The sequence below is a fragment of the Schistocerca serialis genome, chromosome 5 (assembly GCF_023864345.2).
Source record: "Schistocerca serialis cubense isolate TAMUIC-IGC-003099 chromosome 5, iqSchSeri2.2, whole genome shotgun sequence".
NCBI classification, from domain to species: Eukaryota; Metazoa; Arthropoda; class Insecta; order Orthoptera; family Acrididae; genus Schistocerca; species Schistocerca serialis.
In genome coordinates this window covers 755182206-755207115 of record NC_064642.1, presented here as the reverse complement: position 1 = coordinate 755207115, position 24910 = coordinate 755182206, and the positions used below count along the sequence as shown (strand labels likewise).

General features: G+C 38.1%; 1 protein-coding gene across 1 annotated transcript in view; it reads right to left on the bottom strand.

The window, feature by feature from the left end:
- LOC126481225 (nibrin) overlaps positions 1 to 24548 on the bottom strand; it is a 157948-nt gene extending 133400 nt beyond the window's left edge. Inside the window, exons 1-2 of the mRNA XM_050104831.1 lie at positions 24352 to 24548; positions 24142 to 24275 (exon numbers count right to left, since the gene is read on the bottom strand). Coding sequence (XP_049960788.1) covers positions 24142 to 24275; positions 24352 to 24376 — 159 coding nt within the window. The 5' untranslated portion in view covers positions 24377 to 24548. The remainder of the gene's footprint in view (positions 1 to 24141; positions 24276 to 24351) is intronic.
- Between the last annotated feature and the right edge of the window lie 362 nt (positions 24549 to 24910).

Below are 24910 nucleotides of genomic sequence, written 5' to 3'. Positions count from 1 at the left end.
GCCACCTCTGTTATATTTTAGTCCAGGATAAGTATTCTGAGAAGCAGATCCATTATGAATTTTTACCAGCAGCAATGCACATGGTGAGCAGCAAGAAGATAAGGAGAACCTGAAAAGGATGGTCTTCCTGCCTTTATGTTGATGATGTGTCATTTGGGACATGAAGATTTTTCAAGAAACAATTAGGGTGAAGTGGGGTAAGTGTAACCACATTTTGGCATAGTTCAACTTTGACACCAAATTGCCAACTTGTTATTGAAGATATGATTTTGAAATTTCTCATGCTTAAAGTTTGACTTATTGACTTTTAAACAATATACATTTTGGTTTTGAAAAAAAAAGTCACGTTTGCTAATTTTTACCCCTTAATGATGTCTCTGGTGACGAGTTAACTTTTGGTCCCAAGTAGATTTCACACTCTTAAACACTGCTACATCCACTGGCTGCAGGATGTGACTTGAATGAGGGGGCAGCTTTATTATTGTAATATCATTTTCAATAGCACTTTTAATCACACGGTCATCAATGTGTGTAGTGTGGCCATCATAGATTAGAAGGATAGGTCTATGTGGACCACAAAATTTCAAAAAAGATTTTTCAAAATAATTTTAAAAAATGTCTGACTCCATCCATCCATTTACTGAAGCAGCATAGCAGGTTTCAGGAAAAGGAGGTTGTGGCGGTGGTGCCATCCAAGTGTCCCAGACATTCTTCCCCTTGAACGCTATTAAGGCAGGCAGCTTGTCCCCATCTGCATTACCACCAAGCAACACAGTGGTAGTTTCCCAAACAGGTCCTGCTGTAATTCTTGAAGAGGGAGAATTAGTTTCACCAACAACTTTGGTTTTTGTTGGGTCTAGAGAGAAACTAGTCTCATCAACATTAAATATCTGCTTTGGTTTGTTTTCAATGTCTAAGCCTCTGAGTGTATGTTTCAGAATATCAAAATACCCCTCAATGATGAAAGGATCAGAGCCAGCTTTTTTTCGTGCATATTCAAGGGTCTGTGGCTTTTTGAGAGACAGTTTATGCCTTTTCTTGAACCCCAGGAACCAGTCTTCTCCAGGTATACAATTCTTGAACGGGTTTGGTATTTTATTTCTTCTTATTTACTTCCCAACCAATTCCAAAACTTCCTTCCTGCTTAGGCCCCACCCCCACTTTTCTAAAGTTGTCAGTCCATTTGCTAGTTGCTACCCTTTTTCATATGGGATTACTGTAGATCGTCCTTGAGAAACACTTTTAACACCATGAGAACCTTTTATGTGTTTCTGAAGTGTTGAGTAGGGTATTTGATATTTAGCACTAGCCTGATGTATTGTACAAATTCCTCTTTGTATATCATCAATTACACTGGAAAACTGTTCTTTTGTGTAGGAAGTAGCACGGTTAGTCTTCCTCTGGTAGTTCCTAACCATTTTGGCACTTTATGTTTCACAGATAAAACTTGGCCTACCACACTACGTCACAAATCTGAAATAAAACAATTTAACAATGGGATAGATAAGTTATGAAAGATTAGGTTTACTCATGTGTAACTATTTTTTCTAAGAGAAATACATTCTAACTTTGCTGATGTGCCCTCAACAGCCCAACCTCTCAATACACCGGCACACATATGAAAAGACAACACAGAAATGAATTATCATGTTCAACATTGTTGTCAGTCAAACAATGCTTCACATACTGTACTGTAATTGAAATTGTGGAATTCTTTACAGTTCTGTGTCATATTTTATAAAAGGAAACCTGGTTTAAAAATATAGTAGACTTAAATAAAAAAGAAAATACATCTCACACAAACTCAGTAGGCATACAAATCCAGCACATCAGGTATTCTGGTATCCATATGTACAGGAAGGCCAGTTTAGTTGATCTAAACCCCCCCCCCCCCCCCCCCCCCCCCGGTTACACTTGCTCCAGCCGATTGGTTACACTTGCCACACATGGGAAAAAGTTGGGGTAAGTGTAACCATGCCTGGCATATCAAGAGCTTTATAAGTAGAGTAAAACGAATCTCATATTTGAAATTATCATGCAAAAGTTAGTTCGTAACCAAAAAATTGTGCAGTTATCTTTAAAACTACAAAAATGACAGACCACCAAATTCTGAGCATGTCACTCACTCACAGAGTGAAAATGTAGACGTCAATTCAAGTCCAAAAATTAATTAGCAATTTATGTCAGATTTGACAACTTATGGTTGAATGTAACAAAGAAAGGAGTAAATTAACATGTGTGATAGGTCAGAGGTAAAAATACAGCTTCTTTAAGGCACCATAAGCTGTGGTTACACTAACCCCATGGTTACACTTACCCCACTTCACCCTGATTAAATGTGTTTTCCAATCTAAAGTGTGAGTGCAATCAATGTCGGGTTCTGTAAAAGATGATTCTGGTCTAAAAATTTCTTTTTAGTTCATCTGTGTAGTTCCACAGGAACAAACTGAGGAGCAAGTCTCCATGGTTTTGAAATGGTTCAGTACATGAAATTAACATCAGAAAAACTAATAGTAAATAAAATAAAATCTTCATGGATCCTACGCAGATGACAAGCTGCTGAGTATATACTAGCATAATCAACAATATAACACAGGAATTTGCTTAATTTTTTCTAGGAACTCTCCAACATAATAGAACGAGTAAGCAATGAGAAAATTCTTCAACTTAAACTTGCAATTTCATTGATTACTGCTAGGATTTTTTAATTCTTGTGGTAGCTTTTTGAAAATGGATGCGGCGAAATACTGCATACCTCTCTAAACAAAAGTCAAGGCTGTGCAATCCAAATGCAGATTGCAGTGGAAGCTGCTTATTCTTGGGAATAAGTTTATATTGTTATCAACAAATGACATTAAAGAAAATATATATTGAGTGGCCACTTTCAGAATCCCTAAATTCCTGAACATTAGTCAATAGGAGGTTTGTGAACTTACACCACATATTACTCAAACTGCCTGTTTCTCAGCCAAAAATTTGCTTTGCAAACAGAAAGAGCTACACCAGAATACAATACCATATGTCATAAGCAAAATGAAAATAGCCAAATTGGACTAATTTTCCTGTTGAACTAACTCTTATTGCAGATACTGTTCTAATGGTAAATACAGCAGCATTCAGTTTTTGGACAAAATACTGAAGATGGGCTTTCAACTACAGTTTACCATCTACCTGAACATCTAAGAATTTGGATTTTTCACTTACTAATTACGTGCCCATTCTGTGTATTCAAAATGCCAATTTTAGTTGAACTGTGTGTTATAAATGGTAAAAACTGAGTCCTACTGTGACTTAGAATCAATCTATTTTCTACAAGCCATGAACTTATGCACTGAACTGTACTATTTAAGACATCTTTCAGTACTAAGCTAGTGTCATCAGCAAACAAAAATATTTCAGAATCACCTGTCAAGAACCCCCATCCCCCTTTTAACAATGCCCCAATCAGCCTATGTGTCATAGCCATTCTCATTACTATGATGAATGTCCTTCTTCTGTCTGTTCTTAAACTATGAGAGGAAGCAATTGTGAAATATTTTGTGATTAACATAATGAAATGTCTTAGTTAAATCAAAGATGCCTAGTGTTTATGACTTTTCATTTAATCCATCCAGTTCCTCTGAGAGAAAAGAGAATATGTAGCATTTTCATTTGCTACATCACTTCTAAAACGAAACTGTAAATCTGATAGAAAATTAGGTGAACTGGAATGATCAAATACCCTTATATATACAGCTTTTTTTAAAAATAACTATAGTAAATAATTTATGGCAGAGAAACAGATCTAAAATTGTCTACATTATACCTTCCACCTTTTTTATAATGTGGTGTTATGAATGGGTAGTTTAATCATCCAGGAAACTGACTGCTCCAAATGGATAAATCACAAGTGTGGCCAAGTAACCTAGGAGCACAACAACTGTTTGTGGGAAATCATACATTGGACAGACAAGCCACACTGGTAAAGATAGATGCGAGGAATGAGGACTGTCACACCATGCAAGGTCAGCTGTTACTAAATACATCAAGGAATCTGGACAGGACAAGATCTTTTACCAAAAATCCAACATGACAGAAACTGTCAAAAGACATATAGAGAATGACTTAATTATCAAAATCAGTCCTACTGGCAATAAGACATCACTGTTTGCACAGAAATGAATCTCGTGAGAAGGCACCATAGGGCTCAAAGTCATAATGAACAGGTTGGACACTAGCAACTTGGCTGAGTGCACAGTCTGAGGTCTGCAGGTTGCAACCAGGCCTTCTGTGCCACACAGTGTAAGGTGAGTGGTTTGTTTCCCCAGCAGGGACCTCTGATTGTCTGTTTCCTGTCAGATGATTTTACAATCCCCACGCCTCCTCTGTGCATCTGCACTTTTCCACAAGCTAGCATATAGTTTGGGTCACCACTACAGCTCCCTGCAGATGCACCTATAGAAGACAAGCTACTGCCTCACTGAAATACTGTGCAATTTCCACAATAACATACAATGTTAATTATGTTAGGACAGCTCCATACGGCAAAACAGCATAATATCTTCGGCTGCAAACAAATTGATGATTGTTGCTTCTGTTTGAATTCAGAGCATGTGAGAGCAATGTCATTAGTTGTTGTTGTTGTTGTTGTTGCTGTTGTGGTCTTCAGTCCTGAGACTGGTTTGATGCAGCTCTCCATGCTACTCTATCCTGTGCAAGCTTCTTCATCTCCCAGTACCTACTGCAGCCTACATCCTTCTGAATCTGTTTAGTGTATTCATCTCTTGGTCTCCCTCTACAATTTTTACCCTCCACACTGCCCTCCAATACTAAATTGGTGATCCCTCGATGTCTCAGAACATGTCCTACCAACCGATCCCTTCTTCTAGTCAAGTTGTGCCACAAGCTCCTCTTCTCCCCAATTCCATTCAATTCCTCCTCATTAGTTATGTGATCAACCCATCTAATCTTCAGCATTCTTCTGTAGTACTACATTTCGAAAGCTTCTATTCTTTTCTTGTCTAAGCTATTTATCATCCACATTTCACTTCCATACATGGCTGCACTCCATACAAATACTTTCAGAAAGGACTTCCTGACATTTAAATCTATACTCGATGTTAACAAATTTTTCTTCTTCAGAAACGCTTTCCTTGCCATTGCCAGTCTACATTTTATATTCTCTCTACTTCGACCATCATCAGTTATTTTGCTCCCCAAATAGCAAAACTCCTTTACTACTTTAAGTGCCTCATTTCCTAATCTAATTCCCTCAGCATCACCTGACTTAATTCGACTACATTCCATTATCCTCGTTTTGCTTTTGTTGATGTTCATCTTATACCCTCCTTTCAAGACACTGTCCATTCTGTTCAAATGCTCTTTCAAGTCCATTGCTGTCTCTGACAGAATTACAATGTCATCGGCGAAGTTTTTATTTCTTCTCCATGGATTTTAATGCCTACTCCGATCTTTTTTTTTTGTTTCCTTTATTGCTTGCTCAATATAAAGATTGAATAACATTGAGGAGAGGCTACAACCCTGTCTCACTCCCTTCCAAACCACTGCTTCCCTTTCATGCCCCTCGACTCTTATAACTGCCATCTGGTTTCTGTACAAATTGTAAATAGCCTTTCGCTCTCTGTATTTTACCCCTGCCACCTTCAGAATTTGAAAGAGAGTATTCCAATCAACATTGTCAAAAGCTTTCTCTAAGTCTACAAATGCTAGGAATGTAGGTTTGCCTTTCCTTAATCTTTCTTCTAAGATAAGTCGTAAGGTCAGTATTGCCTCACGTGTTCCAATATTTCTACGGAATCCAAACTGATCTTCCCCGAGATTGGCTTCTATCAGTTTTTCCATTCGTCTGTAAAGAATTCGCTTTAGTATTTTGCAGCTGTGACTTAATTAAACTGATAGTTCGGTAATTTTCACATCTGTCAACACCTGCTTTCTTTGGGATTGGGATTATTATATTCTTCTTGAAGTCTGAGGGTATTTCACCTGTCTCATGCAGCTTGCTCACCAGATGGTAGAGTTTTGTCAGCAATGGCTCTCCCAAGGTTGTCAGTAGTTCTAATGGAATGTTGTCTACTCCGGGGGCCTTGTTTCAATTCAGGTCTTTCAGTGCTCTGTCAAACTCTTCACGCAATATCATATCTCCCATTTCATCTTCATCTAAATCCTCTTCCATTTCCATAATATTGTCCTCAAGTACATCGCCCTTGTATAGGCCCTCTATATACTCCTTCCACCTTTCCGCTTTCCCTTCTTTGCTTACAACTGGGTTTCCATCAAAGTTCTTGATATTCACGCAAGTGGTTCTCCTTTCTCCAAAGGTCTCTTTAATTTTCCTGTAGGCAGTATCTATCTTATCCCTAGTGAGATAAGCCTCTACATCCTTACATTTGTCCTCTAGCCATCCCTGCTTAGCCATTTTGCACTTCCTGTCGATATCATTTTTGAGATGTTTGTATTCCTTTTTGCCTGCTTCATTTACTGCATTTTTATATTTTCTCCTTTCATCAATTAAATTCAATATTTCTTCTGCTACCCAAGGGTGTCTACAAGCCCTCATCTTTTTACCTATTTGATCCTCTGCTGCCTTCACTATTTCATCCCTCAAAGCTACCCATTCTTCTTTACTGTATTTCTTTCCCCCATTCCTGTCAATTGTTCCCTTATGCTCTCCCTGAAACTCTGTACAATCTCTGATTCTTTCAGTTTACCCAGGTCCCATCTCCTTAAATTCCCACCTTTTCGCAGTTTCTTCAGTTTTAATCTACAGTTCATAACCAATAGATTGTGGTCAGAGTCCACATCTGCCCCTGGAAATGTCTTACAATTTAAAACCTGGTTCCTAAATCTCTGTCTTACCATTATATAATCCATCTGATACATTTTAGTATCTCCAGGGTTCTTCCATGTATACAACCTTCTTTCATGATTCTTAAACCAAGTGTTAGCTATGATTAAGTTATGCTCTGCGCAAAATTCTACCAGGCGGCTTCCTCTTTTATTTCTTAGCCCTAATCCATATTCACCTACTATGTTTCCTTCTCTCCCTTTTCCTACTGACGAATTCCAGTCACCCATGACTATTAAATTTTCATCTCCCTTCACTACCTGAATAATTTCTTTTATCTCATCATACATTTCATCAATTTCTTCGCCATCTGCAGAGCTAGTTGACATATAAACTTGTACTACTGTAGTAGGCGTGGGCTTCGTGTCTATCTTGGCCACAATAATGTGTTCACTATGCTGTTTGTAGTAGCTTACCCGTACACCTATTTTTTTAATCATTATTAAACCTACTCTTGCATTACCCCTATTTGATTTTGTATTTATAACCCTGTATTCACCTGACCAGAAGTCTTGTTCCTTCTGCCACCGAACTTCACTAATTCCCACTATATCTAACTTTAACCTATCCATTTCCCTTTTTAAATTTTCTAACCTACCTGCCCGATTAAGGGATCTGACATTCCACGCTCCGATCCGTAGAACACCAGTTTTCTTTCTCCTGATAACAATGTCCTCTTGAGTAGTCCCCGCCCGGAGATCCGAATGGGGGACTATTTGACCTCCGGAATATTTTACCCAAGAGGACGCCATCATCATTTAATCATACAGTAAAGCTGCATGCCCTCAGGAAAAATTACGGCTGTAGTTTCCCCTTGCTTTCAGCCGTTCGCAGTACCAGAAGAGCAAGGCCAGATCAGTCAATCATCCAGACTGTTGCCCCTCCAACTACTGAAAAGGCTGCTGCCCTTCTTCAGGAACCGCACGTTTGTCTGGCCTCTCAACAGATACCCCTCCATTGTGGTTGCACCTAAGGTATGGCTATCTGTATCGTTGAGGCACGCAAGCCTCCCCACCAACGGCAAGCTCCATGGTTCATGGGGGGGGGGGGGGGGGTGTCATTAGTGCCTGAACTAAATAAATACATGACTAGCATGTAACAACATGATCAAAAGAGTAAGAAACATAATAAATCATGGAAAAGTTGAAAATGAGAATTGTTTGAGTAGTAATTAAGTATTAACATCTGCAAAATTAGAATGGTTGGTTGACTAAAACCATCTTAATGACCATTTTTGGAAATTTCAAGTGGTTTACTGGTTGTGTGTGTAAGTTTTAAATTATAAAGGTGTGTAGTTCTATCACAAGTTGGTCTTACAATTTTTTCTGGCAGTTAATGTTGTGATGTTCCCCTACAGTAATGCACCATTGGTAGGATTTCATGTAAAGCTGTGTATATCCCTACATAGTGCTGGGTGAAGTTCTGCTCAAGTTGGAAGAAGAATGAGGCATATCTGTACAATGTATGAAGTAATAAACCCTAGTTAAGCACGGTAGCATCCAAACAACGCCCAAGTTAAAGGTAACTTAACCCCCAAAGAAAGTAGTTTCCATGCTCACACACAGTCAACTGGTGGTACTATATACAATTGGCTGGTAAAAGAATGTAGCATTTTATTTAAATTCCCCTAGTGCAGGAATCATTTATCCAAAAATAACAACATTTTATAGAATTGTTAACACAAGATGTGTATTACATTTAAAGGATACATGTTAACTTAAAATGAACTTTCAATATGTAATAGTTTGAAGTAATCTTCTGAACATGGTCTTACACCACTGTCCCTCCTAGTGAGTTTTCAGCAATTCTGTTACAAGAAGACACTTGAAACTTTCATGCACTTCTACATCTGTCATTTCAATGGCTTGGCAAACAATAATGTATTAGGCATTGAAATATTCACAGGTATTCTGTATATTTTCATGTACAACTTCACACATATTTTCTTCTTCATGTAATTTCTGATTTCTTTCAACTCGCCCACTTCCTGTAAAATGTCTCAGTAATGTTTCAGCACTGATATACATACATTTGGCTGATGGAATAGTATTGCCTACTGTCAGTAAGTGCCAGAGCAATGCTGGAGACTGTGGCTGGCACATACGAGGTCGGGTTACCACCAGTGCCAATGCTCACAGATAAGAAGAGTGTATGGTTACAGATTCTGGAAAATCGAAATGTAAATCTGAATCAAAACAAAAAAGCAATCTGGGAGCATGATTAACCTGCATAGCAGTCTAGTAAATTAACACGACAATATCTGTTTAGTTGTTTGGCAATGCCAATATACGTGACTGTGAATGCAAACTGAAATAGGACTTTTGTTTTTAGAATCCCTTCACTACTATTTTTAGCCCCTCTGTTTTGTAAATCTGAATAAAAATCACTTGTTTCTCTTTTTAAATTCTGTCTACTGCTGTTTGTTCACACACTGCACACCCCACAAGTCACTCACATTTTCAGGAGACTACTCACTTTGTAGAACTATAACGAAACTTCCTGACAGATTGTCCCAAACCAAGAACCTTGCCTTTTTTGATTGTGCTCTTGCTGACTATGCCATGTGGGCAAAGTCCAAGTCCCCATCTCACAACATTAATCTGCCGGTACTGCAGTGGATCTGTATGATTGGCCCTCAACCTGCCTGGAGATATGAGCGGAAGCAGAGTCTCCGTCCTCCCCCCCTTCTTGGTGGGGACACCCCTTAGCTGTTATTGTTTCTGGCTCAATCGGATGGACACTCAGCATTTATTTTCATATGCTGAGTTGCTAATAATAGTACAATATAAGGGACTAGATGAGCTGTTAACTCAATAGGACATGAAATTTGCAAATATAGCAGAAAGTAAACAATATTCAAGATTTTACCAGAATGCTTCCAGAGAGGAACATTTCTTGTGTGTGTGTGTGTGTGTGTGTGTGTGTGTGTGTGTGTGTGTGTGTGTGTGTGTGTGTGTGTGTGTGTGTCCTTTAGCATGGTACAAGAGGATGTTATGTATTTATGTAACAGCAAGGAAAGTTGCTAAACAAATAATTTGATTTGTGGGACAAAGACTTCCAGTTGCCAATTAGATGCATGGCTATACCTGGACTAAAATTTGTAGAATGCTATGGGAGAGATCCCCTCGGTGTAGTACATTTCACCGCTAGGCCTTATGTGATACACCAAAGCTCTAAAGCAGAAGTTTGTCTACCTATATTGTGTCTGACTGAAAGAGAAATTGGCATTGGTTAATAAGGGAACCAAATGTCCTGAACAAGTCCATGATCATTGTCGATATTCTTATGTTCCTTTAATCTTAATTAAAGACCTGATGGTTAACAGTAGCTGAAACAATAAAATATATAAAAAGTGATCTAGACAACTTTATTCACAAAAAATGGTCAGATAAATTTTAACGTGATAGGCATATTTTTGTTTTTTATTTACTTTAGTGGGTGATGGATAGGTCTCTATTGTGTCCGAAAAGGTGTCATTATGGATAACTGTAATAATTCTATGCATGGTTCAAAGGGATACATTTTGTGGAAATAAAATGATTCTAGCATACCTTATTTACATTCTTACAGATGGCACACCTAATATATACTTATGTAATGTGTTTCTTGCACTCTGGATCATTAGACATGAGCAGAAGATCAGAGGTCATGAAATTATGAACCACAAGAGGAATATAATGAAACATAGAGAGCCATCTACAGTAATGATTAGAACACGCAACCTAACACTTATGGAAAGACAAGAAAAAATACAGATGCGTCAACAGTAAGAAAACAATGTGTCTCCAGATCTGACCGTAGGGTAACAAAATTAGTATGATGCTTAAATAGATAACAACATTTTAAGGAAAAGATAGACTTCTACTTACCGCAAAGATGACACAATAAGTTGCAGACAGGCACAACTAAAAGACACTTACGCATTAGCTTTTGGCGGCAGCCTTTGTCACAAAAAGAAACACACACACATTCATTCACACAAGCAATCACACCTCATGCACACATGACACACAAAGCCAATGGATTCTGGTTCAAGCTGCCAGAGATGATGGTCACATGTGCATGAGGTACACTGGTCATGTATGCATGGGGTTGCTTGCTTGTGTTAATGAAAGTGTGTGTGTGTTTGTCTTTCTTTTTCTGATGAAGGTTGTGGCCAAAAGCTTTTGCGTAAGTGTCTTTTAATTGTGCCTATCTGCAACTTAACGTGTCAATTTTATGGTAGGTAGCAATCTATCTTTTCCTTACTTTGTTGCTATTCCAACCTGGAGTTTCCATTGTTTAAAGAGACAGCAAACTGGAACTGCGTGCATTATCAGAAATGTTTTTTTATTTATTTTTTGTTAATAGTAAATGTCAATGAATGAAGAAAATTATAGAGACATAGTTTATACTGCAGATAACTTTTGTGTCAGAGTTTGATTGTGTAAACAAATAATGGGAATAATCTTTAATTCAGGTGGAGGATGGCATCAGTAACGTGGCAATTAAGCGAATAATGAACATAACTGGCAGGAAATCTGTCTGAGAAATGAAGGCCTTGATAATTCAGAAAGACAATATAACCTGTAGTCTGGTTACAAATATGGTAAGAATTGTTAACACCATAGAAATGGAACACATATGTTGAAGAGCAGGTAGGCCTAATGTGAATATATACACCAGCTGACCAAAAGGATCCAGACACATATTAGTTGACATTAATTGTGGGGGGGGGGGGGGGGGGGGGGGGTCCACCCTTCACCTTCATGACAGCTTAAACTCTGCTGTGAACACTTTTAATGCAATGTCTGATTGTCTGTGGAAGAATGGCAGCCCATTCTTCCTCAAGAGCCAAAACCAAAAGTACAGGTACAGAATAATGATCAATAATAATAACATCTCTGATTATTTCACTGGACTATTTGGTTCACTGGACTTTGAACTTCCAATTACAAATTCTTAAGCTAAAACACATGAGGATTCACTTTTCTTGAAGAAAAAGTTTTATGTACACTCTGGTGATAAGGCTGAACCTAAAGATGACTCTGAAGTTATATTTTATTTAACTTCACAAAATAATTCATTAAGTCATAAGATTATACATACAAGATATATGACAAAAGTAATGATACTGACAACAATGCGAGCAATCTGGCAACACTATGTTGTTCTGATTGTATACACTGATGTGCTCATCATCCGTCCCAGATGCGCAGTACAAGTGTCACCTCCGTACAGTCCTCATGTGATTTTTGAGAGTGTCATCAGTGAAATTGTATGTTACGAAAATGGAATAATGGCAATGTTATGCCATCAAGTTTTGCGTTAAACTTGGGGAATCCATGAGCGTGACCTTTGAAAAGTTGGAACAGGCCTATGGAGAACATTATTTATCAAGAGCACAAGTTTTTCGCTGGCACAAATCATTTTTGGTACCCTAGGAGCACATTGAAGATGAATCTTGTTCAGAGAGACCTTCAACTACAAAAACCAACAAAAATATCGAATGTGTGCATGCACTCATGCTATCAGACTGACATTTAACACTAAGGATGGTGGGTGACCTGTTCAACTTAAACACTTTCGCAGTACATCAAATTTTGACTGAAGTTTTGCACGTGCAAAAGTTTTGTGCTGCAAAACCTAACAACTGAGCTGAAGAACAATCAAAGAAATGTGTGCTCTGATCTTCTTCAGAGGATTTCCAATGACCATAAATGGTTAGGTCATGTGATCACAGGGGATGAATCCTGGATTTCTGAGTATGGTCCTGGGACAAAGCAGCAAAGTGAAGAGTGGCATACTGACTGAAAAAAGCTTCAATGAGCAAGTCAAAGATCAAAACAATGCTGATTTGCTTTTTTGACAGTAGGGACATCATGAGAAAAAGAATTTGTTACTCCAGAATAAAAGTCAAACAAGTGATTTACAAAGATGTCCTTCAAAGACTCAGGAAAAGGGTGAATCAAGTGGGGCTGGACATTGCATACAAGTAGATGCTGCATCGAGACAATGCCTCATGTCACACAGCCACTTCAATCATGGAATTTTTGACCTCAAGAGGAAAATCTGGCAATAATATTTTATAATTTTTGCATAAGTCACAAGAAAAGAAGGAGGTCAACAGTGATTTTATAATTTGCACACAAAACTCTTTGGAAATTATCAATCTCTGTAGTTCTTACTACACAAGTTACTGATTAATATTTATGTGATGCTACAGGTAGTGATGTTGGATGCTGGATGTCTTAAGACATCTGGGTTCACATCAGGACTCTGCGCAGGCCAATCCCTTTCAGGAATCTTATTGTCCACAAACCATTGTCTCACAGATGGTTCTTTGCAACAGGGTGCACTGTCATAATGATACAATCAATCTTCATATTTGAACTGCTCTTCTGCTGTACACAGTGCACAATGCTGTATAATGTTACTGTATCAGTGTTTTCTTAAGTGCAATAAGGGGACTACACCCTAACCATGAAAAACACCTTCATATTACAATGTCACCTCCTCCATGCTTCTCTGTTGGCACTACACATGATGGCACGTAACGTCCTCCACGTACTCATTACACACATCACTTCCATCAGATTGACACAGGGTACAGCAGGATTTGTTGTTCCAATACCACTCATTTCCAGCCATCCACTGTCTGCTGGAATCACTCTTTACCTCAATCATTGCTTAGCACTGTCTATAGAAATGTGTTTCTTATGACGAGCTGGTCGACCACTGTATGCGATCTTTTTAACTCCCCACACACAGTCTTTGTGCTAGCTGGACTGCTGGTAGCACCTTGGAACTCATGAATGATTCATTCTGCTAATTTCACATGATTTTTCACAATCACTCTCGACAATGACAATCCCTGTTAGCGAATGCATGCAGTCTGCCTGCATTTGGCTTTGGTTTAACTGTGGTTGTTCTTTCATGTTCCCACCTCACAAATACAGTACCAAGAGTTGACTCGGGCAGCTTCAGAAGGGTTGAAAGGCCCCTGATGGATTTGTAACCCGTGTGACATCCAATGACTAGTCCACCTTTGAAGTCACTGAACTCTCCTAACTGATAGAATCTGGTGTTACTGTTTCTCTGCTGACAACAGAATACTCACTGCATCCTTTTGTACTAATAAGTCTGCTGCTCATAAAATCTAGTGGTCGATTCTGCATTACATACGCGTGTCCAGATACTTTCGATCACATAGTGTATAGTGGGGCAATTATATGACAGTAATGTTCCAGACCAAGGGAGTGTCACATTCAGATGTGATAAGGTATTTTAATAATGGTAAAGTATTGGGGGTGATGGAGTAATGGATTTAAGATGAATATAGTGTTGAAGAGAAGCAGGGCCCTGGTTTAATGGAGGTATATACGGTACTGAAATGAGTTACTGGGACGAATAAAGTTTTGCAAGAGCAATAGCAGTTTGTTGAAGGAAGTTAATGAGATAATGGCTGACATTGGGAATACACATTGGGGAACTATTGAGTCAGAATGCACTGGGGTAACTGAGCAATGGAAAATGCACTAAGGGGATGTTAAAATCAATCCATGTTAGTGGAGGTATAGGTTTGAATTAAGGCTAAGCTATGCTTGCACAGTATACAGAAGCCTTGTGAGATAGGAAACTAAAGATGGAGCAAACAGGTAAATCAGTTTCACATGCAACAGCAGAAAATGACAACATGATGATGATAGTGCCACGAACAAAGGTGGTGAAAGCCTCATGGAGTGACTGAAAAGGATCTGCGAATAAGTTGTTGGAAAAAATGTGATAGGAGGATGTAAGGAAGTGGGTCAAAAGTGTTCAGAGTGAAAGAAGATATATGTAATCACCCTATCCAACGCAGAAGAAAATAGATTGGAAGGTTATTTGCATTTTATATTGTGTCACACTTAATGGAAAGAGATTACTGTGAGAAATGAATATCAGTTAAAAGAAGACACAAGAGAAGTGAAAACTTCAAACAAGAAATATAAAGGAGTACTATATACGGGGAAGATTAATTTCATGTATATAAGTGAAACAGCAATCTTGTTTAGAGTGATTAGTTATCTAATGAGATGACTGTAGCAGGTTTTATTGTATAAAAGTGGCAGCTGTCTAATGCAAAGGCAATTTGGAGCATTATTAGGCATGAAATGAACAAACTTAGCGTGGCATATTATATTCAACACTCTGAAAAATGCAGTAGCTAGACAAATAATATTAAATTTGAATCATCAGCTACTAAATTCAATAATGTCTCCCTAACAGAAGTTGGAAACAAAAATGACCTATCAAAGGGATGGATGAACTTGCCTTGCATACTCCATCCCCCAGGCTAGTTTTCAAATCATCTCGTACACAGATCACAAAAATCATTAGGACACTGGAAAACAGTAATAATTCTCGCTACAATGGTATTTCAATAGAATTACTAAAATCTTGTGCTGATTTGATAGTAGTACCCAATTGAGGTACCTCGGTAACCAGTCGATGAATTGTAGAGTATTACCTGAAAGAATGAAGTATGTAGCAATAACACCCATTTACAAAAGCGGAGATAAATATCTGATCTATAATCAAAGTCATGTCTTTCTTCTTCTTGTGTTCTAAGAGTTCAAAGCTGAATACTGACCCATCTTTCTGAAACAATCTTTTAACAACGTTTTGGTTTGGCTTCCATACAGTCTTATTGACCGAGAAAGCAATATGTGATCTCACTAACTCTGCCCTGTAGAAATGAACATACATAATTATTGTAATCTATTGGAATTTTTCTGGGATTTTGTAATGACCTTCGATTGTGTGGATCATAAAATTCTGGTTGGGAAATAAAAATGACATGCTGTTAAAGCCATTCTTCTTGAATTGATAAACTCATAGCTTATCAAGAGAAACTAGATGGTCACATTAAGTAATGCTAAAACAGAAGTGAGACTATACAAGACTCGATGCCTGGTCTGCTACTGCTGTCAAACTATATACATGATTTCCCTTGGACATCAGGACAGTGCTGAAAAACTATGATTTTTGCTGTTTACATTAGTATTCTGATAAAAGGGCTCAAACACAACAACACCAGACACAGTCAGTAGAATAATCAAACAGGGTTACAACTGGTTCACAGCAAACAGGTTAATTTCTTATCTTACAAAGACTCATATTATACAACTAGCAGCCTGCCCCAGCTTCGCCTGGATAGCACCAAGTATCTATAGCCAGATGACTTTTTTATAATATGTAGTGAGAAGCAAGATAATACATGACACTCTTGATCTGAGTTACACTGTGCCTTTCTGGTGTATTCAGAAAGACTCACTATTTACTGGGCATTTTTATATGTAACCAAAATGAAATCAACATGTAATGAGCAGGCATTCAAATCAAAAAGCAAAATCAATAGATACGTTTTTCCTAGTGAAGAATATACATAAAAATCAGAAGAAGCAAAGCAATGTCATTAAGTTTTTAATACACAAAGTGAGATCAGTAAATCCATACATTCTAGCCCAGTAAAGTCACTGTTAGTTTGTATCCATAAAGGTAAGGTTCTGTGAGCCGATGTAAACTTCTGAATATACATCTGTCACTTAGTTAGAAAAGATAACAGTACTACCTATTAGTTCTTTGGTATACTACACTGTGATGATCATGTCACTGAGGTAAACATCCGAACTACTAAGCTGAGCAGAAGATTTTACATAAAATTATACATATATGTGTTTTTTCTGTGATTATTTTGATGAATTAAAGCCTGTAACAGGTGTAGTCAACTGTTTTTACCTACTGACCACTTTCGTATCTCTGTTAGTGGTAAAATTTTGTACCAGCTCATTAGCTCTATCAAAATGGTGACTTACAAAGTAGGAAAGTAACCTTATGTTATAAAATTTATAAAGTAAGCTATAAATTATTATATCTTTCAGAGTTGCCACAAGTTTTCCCAAGTGAAATTCCGTGATTTCCCTGACAAATTTTGAGATCTCAAGGGTAAGTAAATACATAAGTTGACAAAAAAATGTAAGGACTTCCGTATTTCTCCCCCAATTTGAGTAAAACTTTTAAGTACTAACATCAGCATTTTTTGTAATGAACTGTTTTTATACAGAGAAAGCAAGTCAAAAGGCATGTCTGTTTCATTAAGACCACTGTTGTTATTTTATTTCAATAAAACAAAACACTTTTGGTGACAAAAATAAGCATTTCAATGGAGTTGCAAGAAATTTAAAATACCTACACTGATTTCAGAAATAACCTCAGAAAAAATAGGTCTCTTGAAAGGGCTATAGGTGATTGCCAATAAAATGTTGGTTCTACTATGTTTGTTATTGTCAGTTACTAGTCACTGTGTTATGTCTATTATTTTATAGGTATAGTGTGATTTTTCTTTTGAGAAATATATGAGTAATAGTGACTGCCACACTACTTTTCTTCTTATCATCCACACTTTCTAACATATAAATTATTGAGACCTGAGTTTCTCCTGGCGTATACAACTTTCAAATAACTTCCGGGAATTCAGCCAGGTAACACTTTCAGCGACCGCCGATATTTCGGCGGGAGAACACCCCGCCATTTTCAAGGCAAACTGCCCAGTTTGCCTTGAAAATGGCGGGGTGTTCTCCCGCCGAAATATCGGCGGTCACTGAAAGTGTTACCTGGCTGAATTCCCGGAAGTTATTTGAAAATATAAATTATTATCAAAGTGCCAAAATGTACTAGATAAATGTTTATAAAACACTACACTTTACAATGTACTTGCAGTGAGACAGTCACAATTCCTGAAATCCATCACCCATGGCCTCTGGCCTGCTGAGAGCAGGATAAACCACAAAAATAAGCCACATTATCCCACACGCAAACAGACCCGGCCTGCAGGCAGAGTGGTGAGACTAGATCCGAAGGGCAGGGTTTGCACAACAGTGGGAAACAATGGGCTTCAGACTGGCAGGCCCGATCTATTAGAGATACCCACAGAAATGGCCTGAGGTTTTGGGCTGTCATGGAAGTCCATTCGTGTGGCCAGCTATTCATGTGGCTTAGACACCATGTTGATGAAATGAGACCGCAGTGATCAATCAATGCAACAGATAACTTTCGCAAATACTCTGAGAATCAATACTAATGAGGATAAGTAGCAACTCACCATAAAATGATTACTGAGCTGCAGTCAGGCACATAGAAAAGACAATCAAACTCTCATGACAAAATTTTCAATCATAGCCTTTGTCAGAAAATGAGAGCATACACACATTCACACAGCCACTCAGACACAATTCATGCACACCTGATTGCTGTCTCCAGATGCTGCATCAACAATCTTTGAGAATCAGATCCAAACAAACCACTTTTCACGCCTCCCTGCCTCTCGTCAGCAGCTGCTAGGTTAGTGGCAAAAAGTGGTAGCAGCAATGACTACAAACTGCGGGGAATGGTAGGACAGGGAGAAGCACTAAGAATGAGGGAGTAGGGAAGCAGCTCACGTACTCAGCTGCACCCAGCCACAAATTATGGACAACATCTCAGAAAACAAACCGTTTCATCTACTGAGACAAAGATGTGATTTTTCCAGTATTTTTTTCCAAATTTCCCTGGTTTCCCTGACTCGTTTGGAATTCCCTGATATTCCCTGATCTCCAGAAATTGTGGCAATCCTGTCTTTAATCCCCAACTGCCTACTGCCCACCATGAAAGCTAATGGGTGGTAGGGACCAGGTTGACTGCCACAGGCCTGTATGTCACATCAAGCTATGTTCAAGTTACCTGTGAAAACCCCATGAAATTAACCTAGTAGTTTTGGAGATTAACATGTTCAAACAAACAGACATGATAGTTTCACAGTTTTACTATTAGTATTGATTCAAAATGACTTACAGGTAACAGGAGAGATCAATGAGCAGAGCCTTTCTAGAAAGAGACTTTCTAAGCGTCCAGATGGAAAATACACTGAGGTGACACCAGTACATGGATATGTTACTCAGAAGGCTCAGTTTTGCTTCAGTTTCTTGAACTGCAGAGAAGAACTCACATACTTTTGTTCAATACTGTCCTATGACTTTATCTGTTGGGACAATGATTCCAATGGCAAAAAAATGTTTGTTACAGAAGCATGGAGTAAGAATATTGTGTAAAGTTGGTAACCAAACATCTTACAGAAGTCTCTTCATGGGCCAGTACATATACTCACTAATCATATTTGTGGTTAATGACAAGCGAATTTAGGATGAACTGCGCAATTTGCGATCACAATGCTAGAAGTAAAAGTAATTTGCATACAGACAATGTATTTCTATCTATGGTTTAGAATGGATCTTTATATTCTGGCACATAAGTCAATAGCATGTTTAAAAAAAAATGTAGAAGAATACATCAGCCTCTCCTTTTGCAATTTAAAGGAATATTTTGGACTGGAATGTAAACTCTTGATGTGTATACTAAACAGATCTTGATTTAGCCAATATCTAGACAGCTGATAGTAGTCCAAGTAAAATTACATAAACACTTTCTTTTAGTATTGGGTAAAAGAATAAGAGGTGAAGCAAGTGGTTCTTCTGATTTTTCTTCTGATATTTAGAAACATACATGGAGCAATTAATAATAGCAATCAAAAACTTTCTGTTTAAGGGAACTGCTGCAACATAATGTGACTCTGATGCAGGTATATAAGCACCAACATGAAGGCATGGGATTAGTGTGGCATTTGTGTCTTTCTGTCATGCATGTGGTAAATGTCGAAACATGAATTATGGCGATGTTATTACCAAATGTGCCCAGACAGGACCAATGTGCTGTTATTCTTTTTTTGGCTGCCAACAAATAAACATGGGTACATATCCATCGGAGAATGAGGGATGTGTATGGAATAGCATGTCTGTTGACAAGCACTACTGTGGAGTGGTATGGCAAGTTCTGTGCTGGTTGTGATTCAACAATAGATGCCATATCACAAATTCTGTACTGTAGAAGTTATGCCAACTGAAATAGGAGACACTCGAGTCCTGATCTCTTCCTGTGTGATTATCACGCCTTTTGTCCCTTCAAAAAGACCTTGGAAGGTCAGCAAGTCCTGTCAGACAAGAATGTCAGCAGGCTGTCATGGATTCCTTCATGCAGCAGGGCATGGTGTTTTACCAAACAGGTACCTTCAACCTAGTGTGCTGGTGGGATGATTGCCTCCATACTCACAGTAATTTTGGCTGTCAGGCATGCAGACTCTGCTCTATATGGCCTTTGGAAGGAAACTTTTTGATCGCCTCTTATACAAGAAGTTTCCAGAGTTATCAGTATGATAGATTAGCATTAGGTTTATTGGTAATTTATTGTTAGTATAAGTTAATTAAGTTGCCTGCAGTCACTGATTCTGCCTATTAACATACAAATTGACTCATCCCACACTCTTGAAGATCCTTTTTCAGATTGAGACTTCCTGAATGTGATAATGGAACAGGTCCATATGTTGAATTTTAAATGGATTATGAAAGCAAATGACATTTGTTCCCTGTATGGAAATATTTAAGACAGACATTATGGACTGATAAACAGTTATATAATGAAATAGTATGAAATTTACAATATGCTTATATAGATAAATGTTCATGCATGGAAAGCAGTAATAGAACTGCTTTACTGATTTTTATTTCACCTACCAATGAGAAAGAACAATTATAATGTTTATTTGAGTTTCCACACATTTTTGTCATTTCTCTTGTTTCCTTTGTAAAATATGTTTTCATTAAGTACATGCAACTCCTGACACAAAAATATCACCAACAATATTGTCTCACAATTACGATTGATCTGTATGTAGATTTTGGTTCACAGAAAATATTGTATACAGTTACACATTTATTTTGCTCTGTTTTTGTAGGAATTTTCTAAAAACTTATAGCTGTAGGAAAATATCTCATATATCTGTTTTTGTAGCTTCGATACTCTTATTTTCAGTAACATTTTGATATGTTGCAGACTACTCAGTTTTCTTTATAGTGTTTTATGCGAAGGCAAACATTTGCTTCATATTCATATGCACAAGTAATGATAAGGGATGAAATGCATGAAGTTAGAAAGATGCTCATTGACGCATATGTTAAATGTTATCCCAAATGACTCTGAGGTAAATATGATGTGAAAATTGGTAAAGGATGATAATATGAGTTGACAATTAAAAATAACACAGGCTTTCATTTGTGGGTAACTGACACTTAACTGCAAGAAACATTGGGGGTCGACAGAAGCGTCCGATCCCACACGTCGGCTTTGACCCAGGACATAAGGGTGTTGTCATGTGTGACGTTATGACGGCGTGGAGTTTGGTTTGAGTGTGGCGTGTTTGTAGAAGTCGTCGTGTTGTGGTTTGTTGTGCTCTCTGGTGGTACGTTCAGGGTTTTCGTTTGTTTGGTGTAATGGGCTCAGTTTGCTTTTGCTCATTATCCAGAACTGTTAGTGTGTTTGTAGTGGAACTCGTTTCAGTGAGTTAACGATTTTGTGTGAAGGTTAATTTAGTGTTCGCTGTACGTCGTGTGGTAATTTTAGTAAAATTAATCGGTTGTTTTTGTTCAGGAATGGATACGACGGGTAAAATTAAGTGCGCAGGTCAAGGGAAGTGTTCGATCCCGATGTGTGGCTGTGTATCAGGAGATGTTTTTGAGCTATACAGGCCAAGGGAAGTGTTTGATCTTAATTTATGGGATCGGGAGCTGCTGTTGAGCTATATAGGTCAAGGGAAGTGTCCGATTCCAGATGATATTGTTTAGTGGTATTTGGGGAGTTTTGTGATGTCGGTTTTTTTCGTCTTTTTGTGTGGTTTTGTATGGGGGTGGACGTCTAAATTTGTTTATATTTAGTTTGCCCCCACCCAAAACACCCCATTTCCCGCGCTTGTCCCGTTAGTGTCATTAGGCTTCTTACGGAAAGTGTGTGTGTGTGTGTGTTTGTTTTTCGATGTATTTTCATCCTCGCAATGTGTACATAACGACTTTATATGCGCCATATTGGAATCGTGGTTTATGGTCGTTTCCGCCACATTTGTGACGTCATGGGTCAAATCAGACGGCCGGGATCGGACGCTTCCGTATTTCCAACATTGGTGCACTAAATTTTGTGTGATTTACAATGGGAACTGCATGGTGCATCTGTAGAATGAGACTGCAAGCCCCATGGACAAATGGGGAAAATTAGGGCTTCCCTCTAGACAATGTCAACCTGCGGCAAGCTCTCTCACCAGCCATTGCCCTAGCCAGACCTGCTGGATGGGTACTGAGGGTGTTCTTTTGTATACAGGATCAGAGATAACAGAACAAAAGAGCTTGACAAATTAATGAGTCAGTAACACACAAATAATTTTATGGGCGATATAAAGAACATGACTTGGGCAATCAACTGTGTGCTCAAGCACAGAGCAAAAGTGTGCTGAACACTACGAGAGAGATATTTCTAGTGTAGGACACTTCCTAGGAAATGAAAAAATACTGTCAGCAGTAATACACTTCTTCCTTTTCAGAAAGAAAACTGTTTCCCCTCACTGACATTACACTACTGGACTATCCTAGTCCATATTACATATGTGTGCTATACTGACCTGCAGACTATAAAACACAATCAGTTTTACATTTAATGGCTGGCTGTGTTACAAGGGTACATCAAATGCAGTTTAGTATGCACAAGAACAGGGGCAGCACATTCATGTACTGTGTTGCTAGTAACAGATATGATCATTCAACATGCCTCTGATGAAACAGAGGGACTGTAGCTGAAAATTCACCATTGGAGGATGCAGTAGCATTCTACTTACAAAGCAAAAGTAACTGTTCAAATTAAAGTCTCCATGTCAGAGAGAAAAAAGAAACACTGTCTCAGCAGGGCCCATGGTTCAAATCACGTGCAAAATTGTGCATAAATCGATTCATTGCAAGTGAAACACATGGAAGTCTTTATTGAAAAGTATTCTGGACACAGGCATCATGCTGTAGTACCAACAGCAGTATAAGCATCAAAACGTCTGGACTTTTGGAAGTAAATATCATTCCTGATATCTCAAGACAAACTTGATTATTAGATAAGACACTGAAGGACTTGAAACATAGCTTCAACTGGATACTGCAATCTCCACGATTCTCACCTATTTTGTGACAGACATCATGCTATCCTGTCTGCATCTCAGGCAATACAAAATACTCTTCATGATGTATAGAGTGAACAACTTACAAGGGCGAGGCTTGTTCAGGATCAAAATCGGAATACAGGGGAGTCTGCTTCCTGTGTCAATCTTATTTTAAGCCTTAATATCTCCCACATGCAACAAATAAATCTGATTTCAGAAACTATTACATACAAGTTAATCTTTATGTCAGCAGTTCTTGGACACATTTGTTTCAAAACTAGATTGTGCCACATCCAACACTGTTCACATAACATTAAAACCTGAGGTGTATTCCAAGTTTTATGGATCCACAATTATTCAGATAATGTTAAAGGTTGCAGTTAAAGCTGAACTAGGGTGTTTTAACTGCACGTGGAATCACTTGACAAATCAGTTATAACCAATCTGTCATCATGATGGACATAATTATCAAACGAATTGGTGCATCATGGATTTGTGGATATTACAAGACCACAGTGAACACAGTATTGCAGATCAATACGTATCTTGTATATTAACCTGAAAATGTTACCGTCAATTCATTAGGAAGGCAATTTTTATCCAAAAACTGATGATAGTTACATACTGCGGATCCTTCACATTTTCCAATAAGGCACTACCGATCAATTTATTACCATAATCAAAAGCCTGATATTTTTAATATGGATGTAAGGTGCATTCCTCACTGCTTAGCACATATTTGCTGCAACTTTACTGAACAGCAAATTAGAGTGGGGGAATAAAAATGAATAATTGCAGAATACTGTTAAATGTTCCCATCATTAGCAGCCATTCCATCAGAAGTATACTCCAATGATCTGATAAAATAATACTCGTCCATCACTTATTTTAAAGGTTTAATTCTATGATGGAGAGAGACGCACACACTACATGACTGTAACGTACGGCAAATTATCCGATCAGCAATGCACATTATTTACAAAAATATTTTCCAGCTTTGCATTTTACATTTTCAGTTTCACAAACTTTAATTCCAGTTCCAATTGTAACTACTCAGAAATTCTCATTATGACCGATGATTTTACTGTACTTTAAAATATACTATATACCAAATGTCGTGGAAAAATTCTGGGGAACTGGAGATTGTAACAAACATGTAAACAAAAAAGAAAAGCAAAAACAAGTTCAGCTGTAGATAGATATCAATCTGAACAACACACACCCAATTCTCACTCTTGTGTTCCACATCTAGTATCGCGTGTTTCCTGCTTATAGACTGATCTTCCCGTAGCAACAAATCTGTGTCCTTTCGTCCGACGGTATGTTGTCTCCCAGTCAATAAATAATACCTGTCACCTGAAAGAAAAATATAGTTTGCTGATGCTGTTGAAAGTCTGCTAAAATCTGAAAGGTTGACTACTACTAGAGTTACCTTTCGAATTACTGAGGATCCACATTTTTCACAAACGGAACACAATATTACAAGCTATATATTTAGGGCAGTCACTACAGTCATACTTGTAAGCATGTGCCACTAATAAAACAATTGCTAACCAATCTTATTATGCATTATAAACATCAACACGCGCACAATATTCATAACAACAACAAACATTACATCTTTGGTTTACACAGATATTATAACTATTGCGAAACAAACGACATCCTACAGATCATTGTTCAGTCGGTCCACATTCAAAGATTTGTTTGTTCATATTTCTGTGCATATCTTCGTGCGTCCATACGACACAGTTTGAATCTAATGCCGAGCAGCCATCCGTCGTTCAATTCATACTTGCCGCCACGTTAAGTCAAATCAAAACATTCCACACTGTATTTCAAATGGCGGCATTCACACATACCGTCAACGTCAAGTTACGTCACATCAAGAGTTAAAGCCGTCGGCACACGGAACGATTGTTAAGGTGGCGCTCTACGAGTTCTGTGATCGCGGTTCCCCTGTTTCTCGTCACATGAAGCACAAAATAAGT